Source organism: Engraulis encrasicolus, chromosome 10 (assembly GCF_034702125.1).
Source record: "Engraulis encrasicolus isolate BLACKSEA-1 chromosome 10, IST_EnEncr_1.0, whole genome shotgun sequence".
In the NCBI taxonomy this organism is placed as follows: Eukaryota; Metazoa; Chordata; class Actinopteri; order Clupeiformes; family Engraulidae; genus Engraulis; species Engraulis encrasicolus.
The window spans coordinates 55,928,490-55,944,880 of NC_085866.1; the positions used below are offsets into that span (position 1 = coordinate 55,928,490).

The 16,391-nt window shown below is 42.1% G+C and overlaps 1 protein-coding gene across 1 annotated transcript in view; it reads right to left on the reverse strand.

The window, feature by feature from the left end:
- Positions 1–6,405: 6,405 nt before the first annotated feature.
- The window catches only part of syt2a (synaptotagmin IIa), a 41,850-nt gene continuing 31,864 nt past the window's right edge, over positions 6,406–16,391 (reverse strand). Inside the window, exons 4-9 of the mRNA XM_063209395.1 lie at positions 14,154–14,291; positions 11,855–12,022; positions 9,652–9,819; positions 8,223–8,340; positions 7,284–7,417; positions 6,406–6,658 (exon numbers count right to left, since the gene is read on the reverse strand). Of these exons, the coding sequence (XP_063065465.1) occupies positions 6,443–6,658; positions 7,284–7,417; positions 8,223–8,340; positions 9,652–9,819; positions 11,855–12,022; positions 14,154–14,291 (942 nt within the window). The 3' untranslated portion in view covers positions 6,406–6,442. The remainder of the gene's footprint in view (positions 6,659–7,283; positions 7,418–8,222; positions 8,341–9,651; positions 9,820–11,854; positions 12,023–14,153; positions 14,292–16,391) is intronic.

The following is a 16,391-nucleotide window of genomic DNA, read 5'->3' on the forward strand; positions in this document are numbered from 1 at the left end:
CGTGCGTGTGTGTGTGTGTGTGTGTGTGTGTGTGTGTGTGTGTGTGTGTGTGTGTGTGTGTGTGTGTGTGTGTGTGTGTGTGTGTGTGTGTGTGCGCACACGCACACGCACATGCACACGCACTGCCACTCACACTTATGCATGTGTGTGATGTCTGAATGCTGTTATGTTTGCCTGATCAGTCAATTGAGTTGTTCATGAAGTCAGTTCAGCTCGGCCTATGCAGCCTCATCTGAGGGTTGGTGTTTGCCATGAGATACGTATAGAGAATGAGACAGACACAGGCGGACAGGCAGAGAGGGGATTCACCATATCCTGTCAGTGCCACAATACAGATAGCATGATGAATATCCATAATAGTTACAGTTACCTCATGTTACAGTAATAAATGATGTGACATCCAACTCATTAGCCAATGACCACAAATGAGACAAACATATTTAAAAGGCCTTTATTTTTTCATATTTGTTTAGTACAGAGCTTGTAACAGTTATGTTAGATTTCGTGTTGAGATATTTGGTTCCCTTGAGGTCTTTACAAGGATTGGTGATGCTCGTCACAACTACAAAACCAGACGGGTATTCCAGCAAACTAGCAGAAGCTAACCAGGAGGTAATGGTAAATCAGCTGATAGAAGAGCCTGGCGTCCTCATTTTCACAAATAAGTGACGCCTGCAGGCCATCTATTAGCAGGTTTATCACTATATGTAGGGTCGGCATAGCCAGGTTTCTGTTCCTGGAATTACCATTCTGGTCACAAGGTGTTGTGAGCAACATGTTTTGCAAAGTGTCCAGTCAAGGGCTAAAGCATGCAATCCACACTAGGCACCACACTACTGACATGGAAACACAGACCACAGCACGTCTAGACAGGAATAAGAAACTAGGCTTGGAGGACAATGCCATACGCTCCTCTGCCTCTCAAAGGAAGTCCGAAAACAAAACAAATAAACAAACAGTTAAACCTACAAACGAACGACAAACAATCAGTCAAATTAACAAAATAAAGCACAAGGCAGTTTAGCCAGAGGAACCAAAAAACTGGTTTTGTGTAACTTATTTAAGTCTATCAATGGTGACGCAGTGGCAGAGAAGTGGTCTCATGAATGGCAGTTTTCAGCACTTTTTTTGCGGTTTGACAGACATTGCAGATCAGGCTATAAGCTTTTATGTCTCGTTGAAGCCTCCGTTCTTGGTCTCAGAAACTGAGAAGAACTCGAAAGTGTTCAACAAATGAAAGCTCACTAGATGGATGTATTGTTTTCTAACACATGATCACTTGAATGCCACAGCATTGCAATGGTGAAAGAAAAAAAAAAACAGATGGAATGTTGTTGTGGAATAGATTTTTTTATATATATTTATACTATATGTATTTCTTTTACACCCCCAGTTTCTTTTCACAAAATTAAATTAAGACAGCAAAGACAAACACAAAGCAATGATTTAATTAGAAATGTGCTAATTGTTACTTTGAGCTCTCTGTCCCTCGCCCCTGTTCCCTTTTACTAGAACACAATGCACGTGATGATGCAACATTCCAAATCAACCGTCTGCATTGTTTTAACATGGCCACCATGAGTATAAATAATTATTTCTTCATACAAACAGCAATACATATCTGACCGTGACAGAAACACCAACAGAATAAACCAAATAAACAAATAAATAAATAACATCTAATTGCACAAAGTCACACCACTTGACATCTAGGAATTCTTCCACATATAAATGAATTCTATCCATGCTCACATTGGCTGACTGGACAGAAGTGCTATTGCACAGCTCCCGACCATGAGTCTATAAAGGGCCTATGCTTTATTGTTTGAAGCTAACACACGCACAGGCACAGGCACAGGCACACACACACACACACACACACACACACACACACACACACACACACACACACACACACACACACACACACACACACACACACACACACACACACACACACACACACACACACACACACACACACACACACACACACACCAGCAGAGAGTCCTATGCTGATCAAAGCAACTAGTGCCACCGTGGCTGAGTTACCAGCTTGTGGCTGATTGACACTAAAAACATGGGGCAGAGATGATTTACTATGTATGGGTGGCACACATTGTAGAGATCCTGAACTACCAAAGTAACTTACATACTCTGCGTACCGTTAGTAGGCAGAGCTGGATCAACAACTACTTTTGTGACGGCCCGCCAAAAACAGAAGCGTCTTCAAATATGCATGGCACGAAAAGAGTAACAGAATAACAAAGCACTTTATTCATAAATAAATAGTTAAATAAACACACATATTAAGCTGGAAGCCTTTTCCTCATTTGTGGGGTAGGGAATGGAAGGGTACCATAGTCGAGGATAATAATTCATTGCACGTGCGGCCAAAGCAGAACACATATTGTAAATGGAATGTTTACGAAACACACAGGCCTTTGTGAATGAACATTTCAATTAAATCTACACAACTGAGCTCTATCGCACTAGTGCTCAAATCTTATGGCTTTATTTTTATATTCAACAATTTGTTTTCACGCACACCTGCACACATACCACTCGACAACTCACACACACACACACACACACACACACACACACACACACACACACACACACACACACACACACACACACACACACACACACACACACTCAGTCATCTTGTGCATACACCCACACGTCTGCAAACACACACGTGTTAACACTCATTCACACATACATTTATACACACACACACACAAAGTTTAATACATACATACACAGTTATGTATGTATATTGGCTAGTAAAATGCTGTAAGTAAAATGTGGTCTGTAGCATAGTAAATCACATCAACATAAACGTTAGAAAAAAGCTAAAAATAAGGGGACTCCAAGGTTTAAGATTCTTCTTCATTTTTTTCCATATGGGATGGTCTCCTTGTGCGAACATGGTAAGCATATTACCAATGTGAAAATCACTATTAAACTTGGTCCAAAAAATTACTTGTTTTGATGACATAATGTCAAAACAATGGCAGTGAAGACGACATAGGTATATCATTGGCACAGATCATACTAGAAGTGTGATTCCTCAGAGGACAACCACACTATTTATTCCCCACTGGTAAACCAGCTCATATGATTAACTGTAATAAAGTCACTTAGTATGATGGCAGTTAACTTGTGTTTCCCAACAATGTGCTATCACAGGCATAAGATCTAAACATATACAATATACTATATGTTAAATATACTGTATTGTTATTCTGTATGAGCATCCTACAGTTAGATCTTGGAGTCCCCTCGACTTTGATCAACATATTCATCAACATATTCATCACTTGTAAGAACATATTTGGCAAGAGGACACACAAACATTGTAAATCATTTTGATATAAAAGAAAAGTCATTACAAACTAACAAAATGAAACGAATACATCAAAAATATTCAACAACAAAGCATGCGGCTACGTCTTCTTACATGAATTCACACTTAGTATGTTTTGAACAACTCTGCTTTCTGTATGGATGTGCAGGCCTGGATAGAAACTGGCGATCAGTTTTATTCACATTCTCTCCTCAATACGCCCTCGATACTCATCCAATGGAAAATAAATACACATTTCATTTCTTTTCTTCTTTTCTTTTCATTTTTTTTTAGAAAATATACAGTGCATTTTCCCCACTCCTGTTTGCTATTAAAATGACATATGACACCTACTAACGCACAACACACTTTTTGCATTGTCTCTACAACATGCTCATTTTATAGTATTTTTTTAATAGAAACATGCAGTTCAACAGGTAGGAACTATGCATATATAGAGGCAAAACTACACACCTATGTGGTTATTTGATTGCATTTTGGTGTTTTCTTCTTATTGTGTTGATTCTGAGAAAAGACGGGAGACACCCAACGCAAAGAAAAAGACAGAGTCTCTCCTGAAGGACCATGACCCCTTGCAGTAGCAGGTGGGGAGACTTAACGTAAAATAAATTAAAACAAACATTAACATTAATCAATGGCTGGTTAACATAATAAATATAGCTTTCTTATGGTCCCAGAGGATACATAAACCATTTAAAGAATCTAAGTGTTAAACTGCACTTTTCTATCCCTTGACTTTAATTAATAGTTCTTCAGTTACCGAACTGCCTGGAGCAGTGCTTAGCAACATTTGAACAAAACAACATTTTGAATCTTGACTTCTTAAAACTATTGTTGAGACGATACATAAATATTTACTCAGAACATTTATCGCTTAGTTGGTATTTAAACATATCACGATAAGTTGTGTTATCAAATCTTGAAAAATATTGGCAGAGTATTCCAATTGACTTGGACAAACCTCCAAGTTCTGAAGCAAATTCCACACCCATTAAATTTGGCAAACTGTACATTACACGTTCAACCAAGTATAAATCGTATTATTCCAAATTAGAAATGAATTGCCACAATATGCTCACGCTTAAGTAAGGTCCACAAGCTTGCTCATCAGTGGTATCACCAGCTGTTTTGTGGTGTGTTTTTGACAACTGTACAAAAACTGTGGACAAAAGGCGAAAAGTCTGATTTGGTGTGTGTTGATGCACACATACAACTGCACAAAATGTTGCAAAACTTCAGCTATGTCCACAGCACATCCAGCAGTTACATCTAGTAGTGCAATAGAATAGATTCTGTCGTTTGGTAATTGGTGTATGCAAGATCACAGGCAACAGTGCCCTCCTCAGTTAACTTCCCATGGGAAATAATAGACAGAAAAAAAAATGAATGAAATGATATATTAAGGAATGAGGCGATAGATATACATACATATATATTTTTTAAAATAATATGTATATATATATTTTTTGTACAGCTATTGCTGACACAGAAGAACGTACGAATAAGATTAAGGTTTGAACTAAGTAAATATCTAGAGCCTAGCACGTGGTCTCGCTAGCTAACTACTTGAGAATGTGTGTGTGAGTTCAATAAAGAGTAATAAGCCACCCGAGGTCACTGTAACAAAAAATGGCAGTAGATGGTGGGCTAATAACCTGATTGACTTCACCCAACATAAACCTGAAGCAGACAGTCTACCGTACTCCTTGCGTACTCCTAGCGTACTTCTAGCATACTTCTACTGTACTCCTAGTGTACTCCTAGTGTACTCCTGGGGTACTCCTAGTGTTACAAACAATAGAATATGTAATATGACTTATTTAAAGTGCTTTAGGCATAAACATGACAAGTTTCATGTGAACTCAAAAAGGAACAAAGACAAAAAGAAATAAAAAAGAAATAAAATAAAAAAACATCAAATTTGAAGGCGTCCCTGGCAGTTGAGAATTGCTTTAATGTTACAAGGCTTGTCTCCTTTGTTGTCTTATAGACAGTTACAGGATTTTTTTATCTTTATTTTTTTTGTTTTTCGGAAGTAGAACTCATTGTAAGTTTCTCGAGAGCTAGAGGCGCAGTTCTCGAGCGTCTATTCTGTCTGCTGTGTGTTGGATGGGAGAGGTGGTAGATTGCAGGCAGTGGAGAACAACAGCTGATGACTGAGAGAGGAATGGTGGGTGCACTAAACTGTGACGGTATTTCCTATGTGTAGAATATACTACTTTTTTCTCTACATGTTGTGGAAAGGTAAGGTGAGGTAAGGTAAAGCTCAGTAGAACTAAGGTGTGTGCTATACTGTGTATCAAAGTACATACTATGGTCAGTCAGACTCAGAGTCTTTGATGGCAGTTTCTATTATTATTTTTTTATTATTATTATTATTAATAATAATATTGTTGTTGGTGTTGTTGTTGTTGTTGTTGTTATTATTATGTTTTGCCTACAGACAGTAAGTTGCTAATTATGCTAGTGACACGTTTTTAGAAATTAGTTTGGAAACCATGGGCCTACACATCCTACTGTTGTGGTGACAGCGTATCTGGGACATGACGCAGATGCATCTTACTGACTTGTGCACATGCGCATTACTGTAGGAGTCCATGTGTTTTCCCCCCTGACTCCCCACCGTGTGCTCTGTCCATGTCTTGTGTTGCTTTCCGAAGGGGCACATTTGGAAAAGTGTCTATCAATTTGAGGGTGCCAGTGAGAAGTTGGAAGGGAGAGACTGTTGATGTGATTGTGTGTGTGTGTGTGTGTGTGTGTGTGTGTGTGTGCGTGTGCGTGTGCGTGTGCGTGTGCGTGTGCGTGTGCGTGTGCGTGTGTGCGTGTGAGAGAGGACGAGACGGTGTGGTGATGTGGTACAGAAGTGTGTGTGTCAGTGTTTGTGTCTGCATGCACACATATACACATACACATACACATTATGCACGTGTGTGTGCTTGTGTGTGCGCGTATGTGTGTGTGTGTGTGTGTGTGTGTGTGTGTGTGTGTGTGTGTGTGTGTGTGTGTGTGTGTGTGTGTGTGTGTGTGTGTGTGTGTGTGAGAGTGAGCAGTGAGGTGTGAAGTGGTTTACTTCTTGGCAGTGAGGCCGGCCAGCTCTGCATCCACCTCTTCCTCCGGCCTGAGTGGGTGCCACTGGGCGATGGGGCGCCGCGGGTTGGACACCATGTCCGACCAGTGCCGCAGCTCGCCACCCTTCGCCTTGCTGCCCACAAAAATCTTGCCGATGGCATCGTTCTTGCCAATCTTGTCGTAGTCCAGCACTGTAATCACGGCTACGATTTTCTGTGTGTGAATGAACAAATAAGATGAGCCACAAAAACAGAAGGAAGTGAAACCAAACATAACAATTATTGAGTCAGCGTTGGCCCAAACAAGGCTGTCATTAAAAACACTTGGCTGTGAACAAGTTAAACACGAGCACGTGAATCAGACTGGAGGAGGTTAGATAGATTATGTGAATTATTGCGAATGAAGTCGGCATTTCTGGGCATCCAGATAAAACACAGCATTCAAAACTCTTATGCTTTGGGAAAACTACAACCTGTATACCTACTGTAAGTATATCTGGGCGAGAGAGTCTACAAAACCATATTTTAACCTGCCTGCTGACTTCTTGTCCTGAATACAAAATTAGGCCCTTTTCTTTCTAAATAAACACTGTGACAGAACTGAAATTACACGTCCTTGCATCTCCATTGATATCACTTCATCTCTTTCTCTATTTTTTCTCTTAAAAAAAAAATCTCCATCTGGTCTTGTTTGCTTGCTACCTAGATATACGTCAATGGGTTCTGAATACAACATTAGGGGTTTACTTCTTTCAAGACGAACACTTGATGAAACTGATATTACAAGATGTTACATCTTTATTGCTCTGCACTGATGTCTTCATTGATGGCTTTTTTACCTGCAGCTGGTCCTGTGGTATCTCGAAGCTGAAGGACTCATTGTAGTAGGGGTTCAGAGTGTTCTTTTTCACCGTAGTCTTCTTCTTCTTCAGCCTCTTGCCGTTCTGCAGTAAGTGAATCTTCACATAGGGATCTGAGAACAAAGAAGGTACATGAGTCATAAGCTGTGACAGTTAATAAAAAATTACACACTCCTTTCCGCTTGGTTTCACTAGCAAATCCCCTGGATGTCTTGGCAGCACTCTTTTAACTCCATATTTGTTTCCCCCCCACTCTCAAATCCTACATACACGGGCAATCCATATTAGCTAGTGTGACGTCAAACTCTTTCTTGGCAGCTGTTTATGCTGCTGGCATGCTTTTATTTGGGGCAAGCATTTATCCCTGCCGCTTTGACGCTCTTCTCTTCATACATTATTCAGTGTTTGTCAGTGCTTGTCGCTGCAATTATCTATGTTTCCAGAGGGTGGCGCCTGTACGGGCCCTGGCTGATGGGAGGGATGCTGCTGCTGTTGCTGCTGCTGCTTCTGCGGCTGCAACTCATTGGAGAGGGGGACTGCGGAGTCAGCACGTGAGTGCAATCATTCTGCATGGGTAACGGCATGGGGAAAGGGTATAGTGACGTGTGCAATGCAGCAGAGGACAGCCGAACAGCATAGGTCGGGGGATGCAGCGAAATGTGCAACATCAGAAAAAAAGAGACTGAAGAAAAATTGCTCACATATGCTTATATTTATATAGCTCTTTGTAGCCTGCAGCTTTTATCATGTGATGCAAACAGAATGGAAGCCAAACCACTGCACCATTGCTACAAAGACCATACCGTGGGGAAAATGTGTGGGGGGAAAAAAGAAGTCAATGCAAAAACAATTGTAGTGACAGTTTCTTGGTGTTGCAAATTAGGTTTCCAATAAAAAAGCGGGTTAAAAGTGGGTTACCTGACAGCCCTCCCACATCCATCTTCTTGAGATTCTTAGCCTCTAGGATGCAAATCGTCAGTTTGCCGGCCGTGGGCACATATCGCAGAGAAACACAGATGTCACCCAGCTTCTCCGGCTGAGGTTTTGTGTGGGTGGAGGATCCGTGGAGAAATAGAAGAGAAAGCATGAGAGAGAGAGAGAGAGAGAGAGAGAGAGAGAGAGAGAGAGAGAGAGAGAGAGAGAGAGAGAGAGAGAGAGAGAGAGAGAGAGAGAGAGAGAGAGAGAGAGATTGCATTTATATACACACATATTAGTTCCTTCAGCAGTCACTTCATGTTAAATAAACTCATAGTACTCAGGGACAAGTATTGCCAATACACATTTTCTGCACTTTAATAAATGAAACGCCCAGGAGAACTGCAGCAGAAATCAATGCTGTGCGCCTTATGTAAGCTAAAGCTAATGCCTTCCAATATCTCCCAGTCTAATATCTTATAAGAAGTAATTGCTTCTTGAAATCGACTCTCCGCATTACAATAATGCTGTTAGCAACAGCTAATCAGTAATTTTGATTAGGGATCATCTAGGAGGAAATAGCCAATTTTCTGTACCAAAAAATGTAGTCCCCTATTTCAGAGATCATAAATATGCATTTTTGGCAATGAATGAACAGATATGTTGTACGGTATGAAATGAAAGAAGAACACTGTTACAGACGTAATTACAATGCTAGAAGTATGATGTTACATAGTTGTAACTAGTGTTGTACCTGAACTATTTCACTGAACTACAGTTCATGAACTAGTTCATAAATTGGGTAAACATGAACTGAATGCACACTATTTACAGCCTGATGAACAAACTATGAATGAGTTCATTCTGTTGCCTGCGAACAAACTACATGCCGCTTCATTTAATAGGGTGCCGCATTTCCTTAATGTTCATGTGAAAACCCAGCCAAATACATTGTACAGAGCCATAATAATAATGGGCTACATCTAACACATATATTTTCAATTGCTGCCTGTGGTGTAATGTAGTCTTTACTAAAGATATTGAACAATATGGTTCACAACAACCTCTTGCAAAAATAAGGAACCATGAACTAGTACATTTTTGGAACGATCTATTAACTATAAGTAGGTGTATACAAAGTTAATTTTGAAATGTTTGAACTGAACTTTCAACTAGGGCCTGTAACCTCAGCAATGAATTGAGCAGCCGTGGCCTAGTAGTTAGAGCAGGGGGCTAGAGATCAGAGGGTTGTAGCTTCTAATTCTACGTTTACCTTCGCTACACCTCCATCCATGACTGAAATGGCCTTGAGCAAGCCCCCTAATGCCACATTGCTCCAGGGACTATAACTAATGCTGTGTAAATAACTGTAAATAGCTTTGGATAAAAGCATCAGTTAAGTGAAATGTAATGTAATGAAATGCAACAGTACCTCCTCCTTCTCTGCACTGTCCAGGTCCCTCCACTGCTCGATGGGCTGGGCCAGGTCCAGCTCTTTCATCTGAATTCTGATCTCCCCGATGATGTCGTGCTTGGAAAAGCGGTCAAAGTCGTAGACGGCCATCACCAGAGTCTTGCCGCCCATCTCTTGGAAGGGCATCTAGCCATCCAAAGGAAATGGACAAAGAAGGAAGGAATCAGTTGAGCTTTATCGGCAAAGCATGAATGTCAGTTGCCTTGTCAGTAGTATGCGCAGTCTAACCCTCTCCTTCCTAAATCCCTATAACATCTCACTCTTCTGATAGCAGCCTCAAGTGACAAGAGGGGCGCAGTCATAAATAGGAATGTGTCAAGCCCTTCTCGACAATTCCACTGGAAGGCTTTCCTCAAAATCGGTTCAAATGCCCTGATGTGGAAATTTAATGACAGCACAGTTCAGTTGTCAAGGTACGGTAGCCTACGCCACAGAAAAATCTAAATCCCACCTGGCTTACGGTGTATGTCATATATGTATGTCATATTCTGGCCAGCTGCCCAAAAGCTCTTGTGGACGGGCGCTTCATGTGGAAACACGATAAGGTTCTCACCGAGGTCGCCAAGTGAGTTGAACTGCAGAGAAACATCATCAACAGTTACCAGCACCACCAAGATTCACCAGCTTCCATCTCGAAGGCAGCAAGCTTCCAAAGACAAAGAGACCCAGCAGTCTACCATCTATGCTGCACTGCGCAACAGATTGGGAGCTGCATGTAGATCTCAAGAAGAAGCTGGTATTTCCTCAGGAGGTTGTGGAAACTACCCTCTGACCGGATATGATTCTTCTTTCCAGGAGTACAAAGTTCATTCTAGCCAAACTCAGTGCCCTGGGAAGACAGGCTAGCCATATCCCATTAGGCAAATAAGGCTAAATATCAGGACCTAGTGGCAGAGGCAAACCTTGCTGGGTAGCATGCCACCCTCTTTCCAATTGAGGTCGGCGCCCAGGGTTGTCCTACAACGTCTGTGCGCAATTTTCTGTAGAAGATTGGACTTGCCACCAAGCAACTGCGGAAAGCTATCAGGAAGATAGCCTCAACGGCCGAAACTAGTTCCAGGTGGCTGTGGCTGTCAAGGAATCGTAGCTGGACCCCTCCGGCAGGTGAAGACTAACTCTGACACCTGAGTTACCTGCTGAGGATGCAGAAGGGGTCCCTAGGAACACCACTGCATCATTTTGAGCTTCAACATCCACATCCTAAGTTACTCCTGCAGTCTAGGCTTGAAGCAAAGCATCTTCAGTGTTTATCTCATACTGTATCATTTAACCCAGTGGCTTCTGGAGTTGGATCACTGCAGTGTATTCTACACCATGTTTTAAATATTCTATAGCCTTTTTCGAACAAACACCCTCTGAACCTCATCATAAAGCATCCCATCATAAGCCTGCTGTAGAGCTCAGCCCCCGTTGAGAAACACTACTTTACACAGAAAGTCTGCTACAGTGTCTGTAGGAGAAGCAGTATTCTATGCAGAAAGACTGCTACAGTGTGTAATATTCTACATCGACAGACTGCTACAGCATCTGTAGGGCTCCATTGGAAGATTGGCTTGCCAAATGCTCAGACCGTGTCTTGTGGGAATGGCATAGTCTGGTCATAGTCATACTAATCCATATATTACAGTACATGCACGGGTGAGGCCTAAATGCAATTTCATTGTGTGCAGTGAGCACTGTGTGCTGTGGAGTGCTTGGTCACAATGACAATGGGAGTTATGTGGGCTTTCACTTACATCGGCATGGGGAAAGCCCCCTGACCCTGCAAACTGCAATGCTTTCATTGTCTTCAGTGTGAATTGCATACACATTGGCTTCAGTGTTAGTACAGTGGCAGCGGGTAAAGGGCTGCTAGTCTACTTAGCCTGACATCAGACACATGGCAATGGCTCCAATATCTTGGAGAATGAATCTCTACAAATCTATACAAGTACAAATCTTCAACACTTTCATAGTAGGCATTATAGGGAATAGGAGTTGAAAGGGGGAAAGTCGGACATGCTGGTTTCATGAAATGCTGTCGTCAGCCCTATGCGATTTACCATTGTATTCACTTTCTTCTGCACTTACATGGCGAGAATGGGGAATGTGAGCTGGAAAGAGCAAATGTCAGACATGAAATCAATTGGCCTTGGTGAATCCTAGAATACGCTGATTTTACCTTGAAGTTGAAGGTCTCATTGAAGGTTGGGTTGAGCGTTTTCTTGTGCACCTTGGTATCAAACTTCTGCTTCTTGTCAGGCAGGATGAAAACCTTGACGTAGGGGTCGGAAGTACCGCCACCATCCATGGCGATCAGGTCTGCTGCTTGCAGAATGCCGACAGTCAGCTACAGGGAAGTAGGATGGGAGAGAAGGGTGGAGAGGAGAATACAGTTTTATAGGAAGCACGGCAGCATACGCCGAGAGAGAGAGAGAGCGAGAGAGAGAGAGAGAGAGAGAGAGAGAGAGAGAGAGAGAGAGAGAGAGAGAGAGAGAGAGAGAGGGAGAGAGAAAAGAAGAAGAAGAAGAAGGGAAGGAGAGAATTCCAGCAGTGAGGCGGGGAAGGAACAGGAGGGAAAGGATATAGGAGGACTATGATTGTCCAAGAAATAATGGAAATATACACGAACACATTGTGTGTTACAGTTTGTTAAGGTTTCATACACACAATATGTGATTGGAAATCAAAAGAATCAGCACAGCTTCATAGGTAGCACTGTACACAGAGAAGGGGAGGAAGATAGTAGAGCAGAAGAAGATGAGGCTTTTTAGGTAGCACTGTAAGCTGAGACAAGCAGCAATGAAGGAGGGGAGAGGAGTATGAAGCTTTCTAGGTACTGCCTGCCAGAAGAAGGAGCAAATGGGTTGGAAGAATATAGTATTAGGCTTTAAAGGAAGCACTGTAGGGCAAGGCAAGGCACAGTAAAGCAAAACATGTTTTATTTATACGTGCATTTCATTTCAGACAGCGAGGCAATTCAATGTGCTTCACATAAAAGAAAAGAATAAAAATATTTTAAGAGATGAAATGCTGAGAGAGGGAGGAAGTGAGGAGAGGAGGACAAGGTTATATTCTGTAGGTAGCACTATTAGCTGAGAAAGGGATGTAAGAAAGAGAGGAGGAGGGGGTTTTATAGGTAACACTATGTGCTGAAAGATGAAGGAGAGGAGAGTAGAGGAGAGGAGAGAGGGAGGCAGGATGGAGGGGAGAGGAGAGGGGGATGAGGTATTTTAAGGGAGGAAAAGAGAAGGGGTTCAGGGATTACTGTAGGTAGCACTATGCGCTGAGAGATGGAGGAAGGGAGGAAAGGAGAGGACGAAGAGGCGTTATTGGGGGGAAGAAAAGAGGCCGCTATGCTACGTGTCTGGCCACAGCACTGTGGGATAAAAAAAAAAAAACATTACTAAGAAGCGATAGCACCGACTGCCATGAAAAATGGGGTTGTCTACAGCCTTCGCAACACTACACAATGTCTACGGCTCTCCTTTCCTTTCCTCTCCTCTCCTCTCCTCTCCTCTCCTCTCCTCTCCTCTCCTCTCCTCTCCTCTCCTCTCCTCTCCTCTCCTCTCCTCTCCTCTCCTCTCCTCTCCTCTCCTCTCCTCTCCTCTCCTCTTACTGTCTACTACTCCCCACTCCTCTCCATTTCTTTACTCTCGCTCTTGTTGTTTATTCCTGTCACTTCCCCTCTCTGCTCATCCAGGCTGAGAAGGGAAGATGCTGGCGGAAAGAGAAGCCAGCAGTGAGCAGTGGGGGATTTTTTTTTTCCTGCTACTGCTATACTGCTACTGCTGCAGTGTTGTTTGCTTTGCAAGGAAGCTGACAGGGGGGGGCAAAGGGCTCAGTTGTTCCAGGCCCAGAGAGAAGGGGGCCCAGAATTCGGTTCTCATGACTCCGTATGTACTGAGTGGTGAGGGGGGTCCCTCTCGGATGATTTTGTCCTGGGTCCAGCCAAAGCTGCCAGTGGCCCTGAGTGTGGTTGTTTGGTTGCAGAAATGGAAAAAGCCACCAAAACATCATGGGGCAGCGCTGCTGTCGGCTGGCATTAGACTCATGGCGCTCTGCTCTCCCGCAACTGCAATATTCTTGCACACTTGGCTTAATGACTACGTAATGTCGCCTGTGGAACACATGCACCCTCAAGAAATATACCACACTCCAGTGAGCCCCCTTTCAAATAGTAGCGCAGGCCTGCTGACAGATTTTGCCAGGCCCATGACAAAGTCTTCTGAAAGCGCCCCCATCCAGTGCGTATAATTTATGTAATGACATTCCAATTCTGGGGCCCCTCTCTCCCTGGGTCCGGGACAGCTGACCCAGTTTCCCTGATAGCACACCCCCAGATGTAGTTCATGTAGCACAGCACAGCACAGCAGAGCACGTTCTGTGGATGTCTGTCTAGTTATTTATTTAGCCGTTTATTAATTTATGAACTGGCTTTGTGCTGGCTGACTGACTGCTGACTGCATAACGAAACAAACCTTGTTGTCGCCAAAGTCGTAGTCCAGAGAGAATTGCAGCTTTCCAAGCTTCTCCTTCTCTTTCGGCTCCTCTTCCTTCTCCTCCAACATGTCTTTCTCAGGGATGTCATCATCGTCGTCATCGTCATCCTGAGGTTTCTGTTCAACATGAACAAGGGACAGGAGAGGGAGCGCGAGTTAGTGCCTGTGTAGAGGAGCACTGTCGTCTTCTTTAATGTCAGTCTGAGCTTGACTAATTGGTCGACACTACCTACCTGTAGCAGGTGGGCTTAATCTAGGATTTACCTGGTCAAAATTAGGACCAAGGTTTATTTTACGTGTGTGTGTGTGTGTGTGTACTGGGTTTAGTAATGACCATGTGTGCAACATGACTTGATTTCACTTTTTTTCTATCGTGACGCCATTTTGTGGTGGTGGAGGATTCTCAGTGACTCACATAAGATGTGGCAGCACCACACGGTGCCCTTAACATCTTTTTTTTACTTTTCTTTTCTTGGATGTATTTTTTTTTTCTTTCAATATTGGATCTGGCAGTTGTGTTTTATGTGGTTGAGAGTATGCTTGTAATGTTGATTTTGTTGAAGTAAAAAGGAAAACAAAGCATTCAAAGTAAATAATGTCTGAACATTTGGATCTATAGCAGCGCAAGATGTATACAGTATACAATGTATCTATGGTAGATGTATATATGTTTGTTGTAGGCAATGCAGTGTCTAATTTTACCTGTATACCATAGTGTGTGACATAACATACCAAGTGATCCTCAAACATTCATCAAAATGCTCTAATTACGATACATTATCTTCCACTAATTATCACTGTTGACATGCAGTGACTTACTCCCGTGTAATTAACACCTAATCGCTGCCAAATTTGTGTCCAATATTTTGATTAAAAATGACAAGGGAATTAAAATTATTATCCAACAACTGTAGCAAGGGGTACTGGACTGGGATAACTGAGGTGTGTTACGCGGCTTACGCGGTTACCTCTTCAAACTAAACTAAACGTATACTGATGAGAAAAGTGAACGCAAAATATTGAAAAAAAATCTGATCGGCATGAAGACTGCCTGCCCAGCATCCTGGAAAACAACAACAACAATAAACACACAACAGCAACAACAGAAAAACAAAAAAATAGGCATCACAACTTGCATGGGACACAGAAAACAGAATAGCACTTTAACAGAAAAAAATGCACAAGTAAAGTTAATTATAAAATATAGCATGATGTAGAACTAGATTTAAATGTAGCATTACATTAACCATGTAGGCTATTACTTTTTAGTATATATTTTCTGTCCAGTGTTCTATATAGTACTGTATAGAATGTAGTGTTTATATATGAATAATTTATTTCATTTATGTAGGATAAGAAAAAAATCTAAAAATACAGCTGGTCTCACTATGGCGTTGCTGCCATGGTCCATAAACTGATCAGTGATGTTGGCGATACGATACAACTGCATAAAGAACACAAGGACAGCAGAGCACCAAAAACACACCGACACATCAACACATGCACTAGCACTATCTCTCTCTCTCTCTCTCTCTCTCTCTCTCTCTCTCTCTCTCTCTCTCTCTCTCTCTCTCTCTCTCTCTCTCTCTCTCTCTCTCTCTCTCGCTATCTCTCTCTCTCTCACATACACACAAACACACACACATACGCACACACACACACAAGCGCACGCGCACACACATACAGAAAAATAAATCCATTCACATATCAAAAACACTGCATGCAAAGCCACAAAATGCAAAAATAAAAAACTACATCAAAACAAAACAAAACTAAATATTGGGCAAAGTCAGTGCAGTCGCCAAACAAGAGTGATGAAATAACATTACTCTGTTCTACCCCAGCACGATCCCTACAGTGTGATCCATACCAAATGTAATGCAGTAGAAGAATGGGAATGCAAGAACCAAACACCCAGAGTTTGGCATTCCTCTAAAAATGTGAACTGCATAAAACATTCATTAGATGACATGCTATTTGGGGAGGCCAAACCATTCATTCTAGCAGCGGTGGAAAATGGAGTAAAGAGAACAGTCAGGGACACATTTAGCTCCCATAATGGCGTCTTCGCATCAATTGGTGCGCAAAGAAAGCACTGGAATTTAATTAATTCAGTGAATGAATGCCAAGGGTTTGCTGTTTTATTGGAGAATACGCTGGCTCCTCTTAAATTAGAATTGTTCAGAGAATTTGTAAATTGCTGTTTGAAATTGGAAT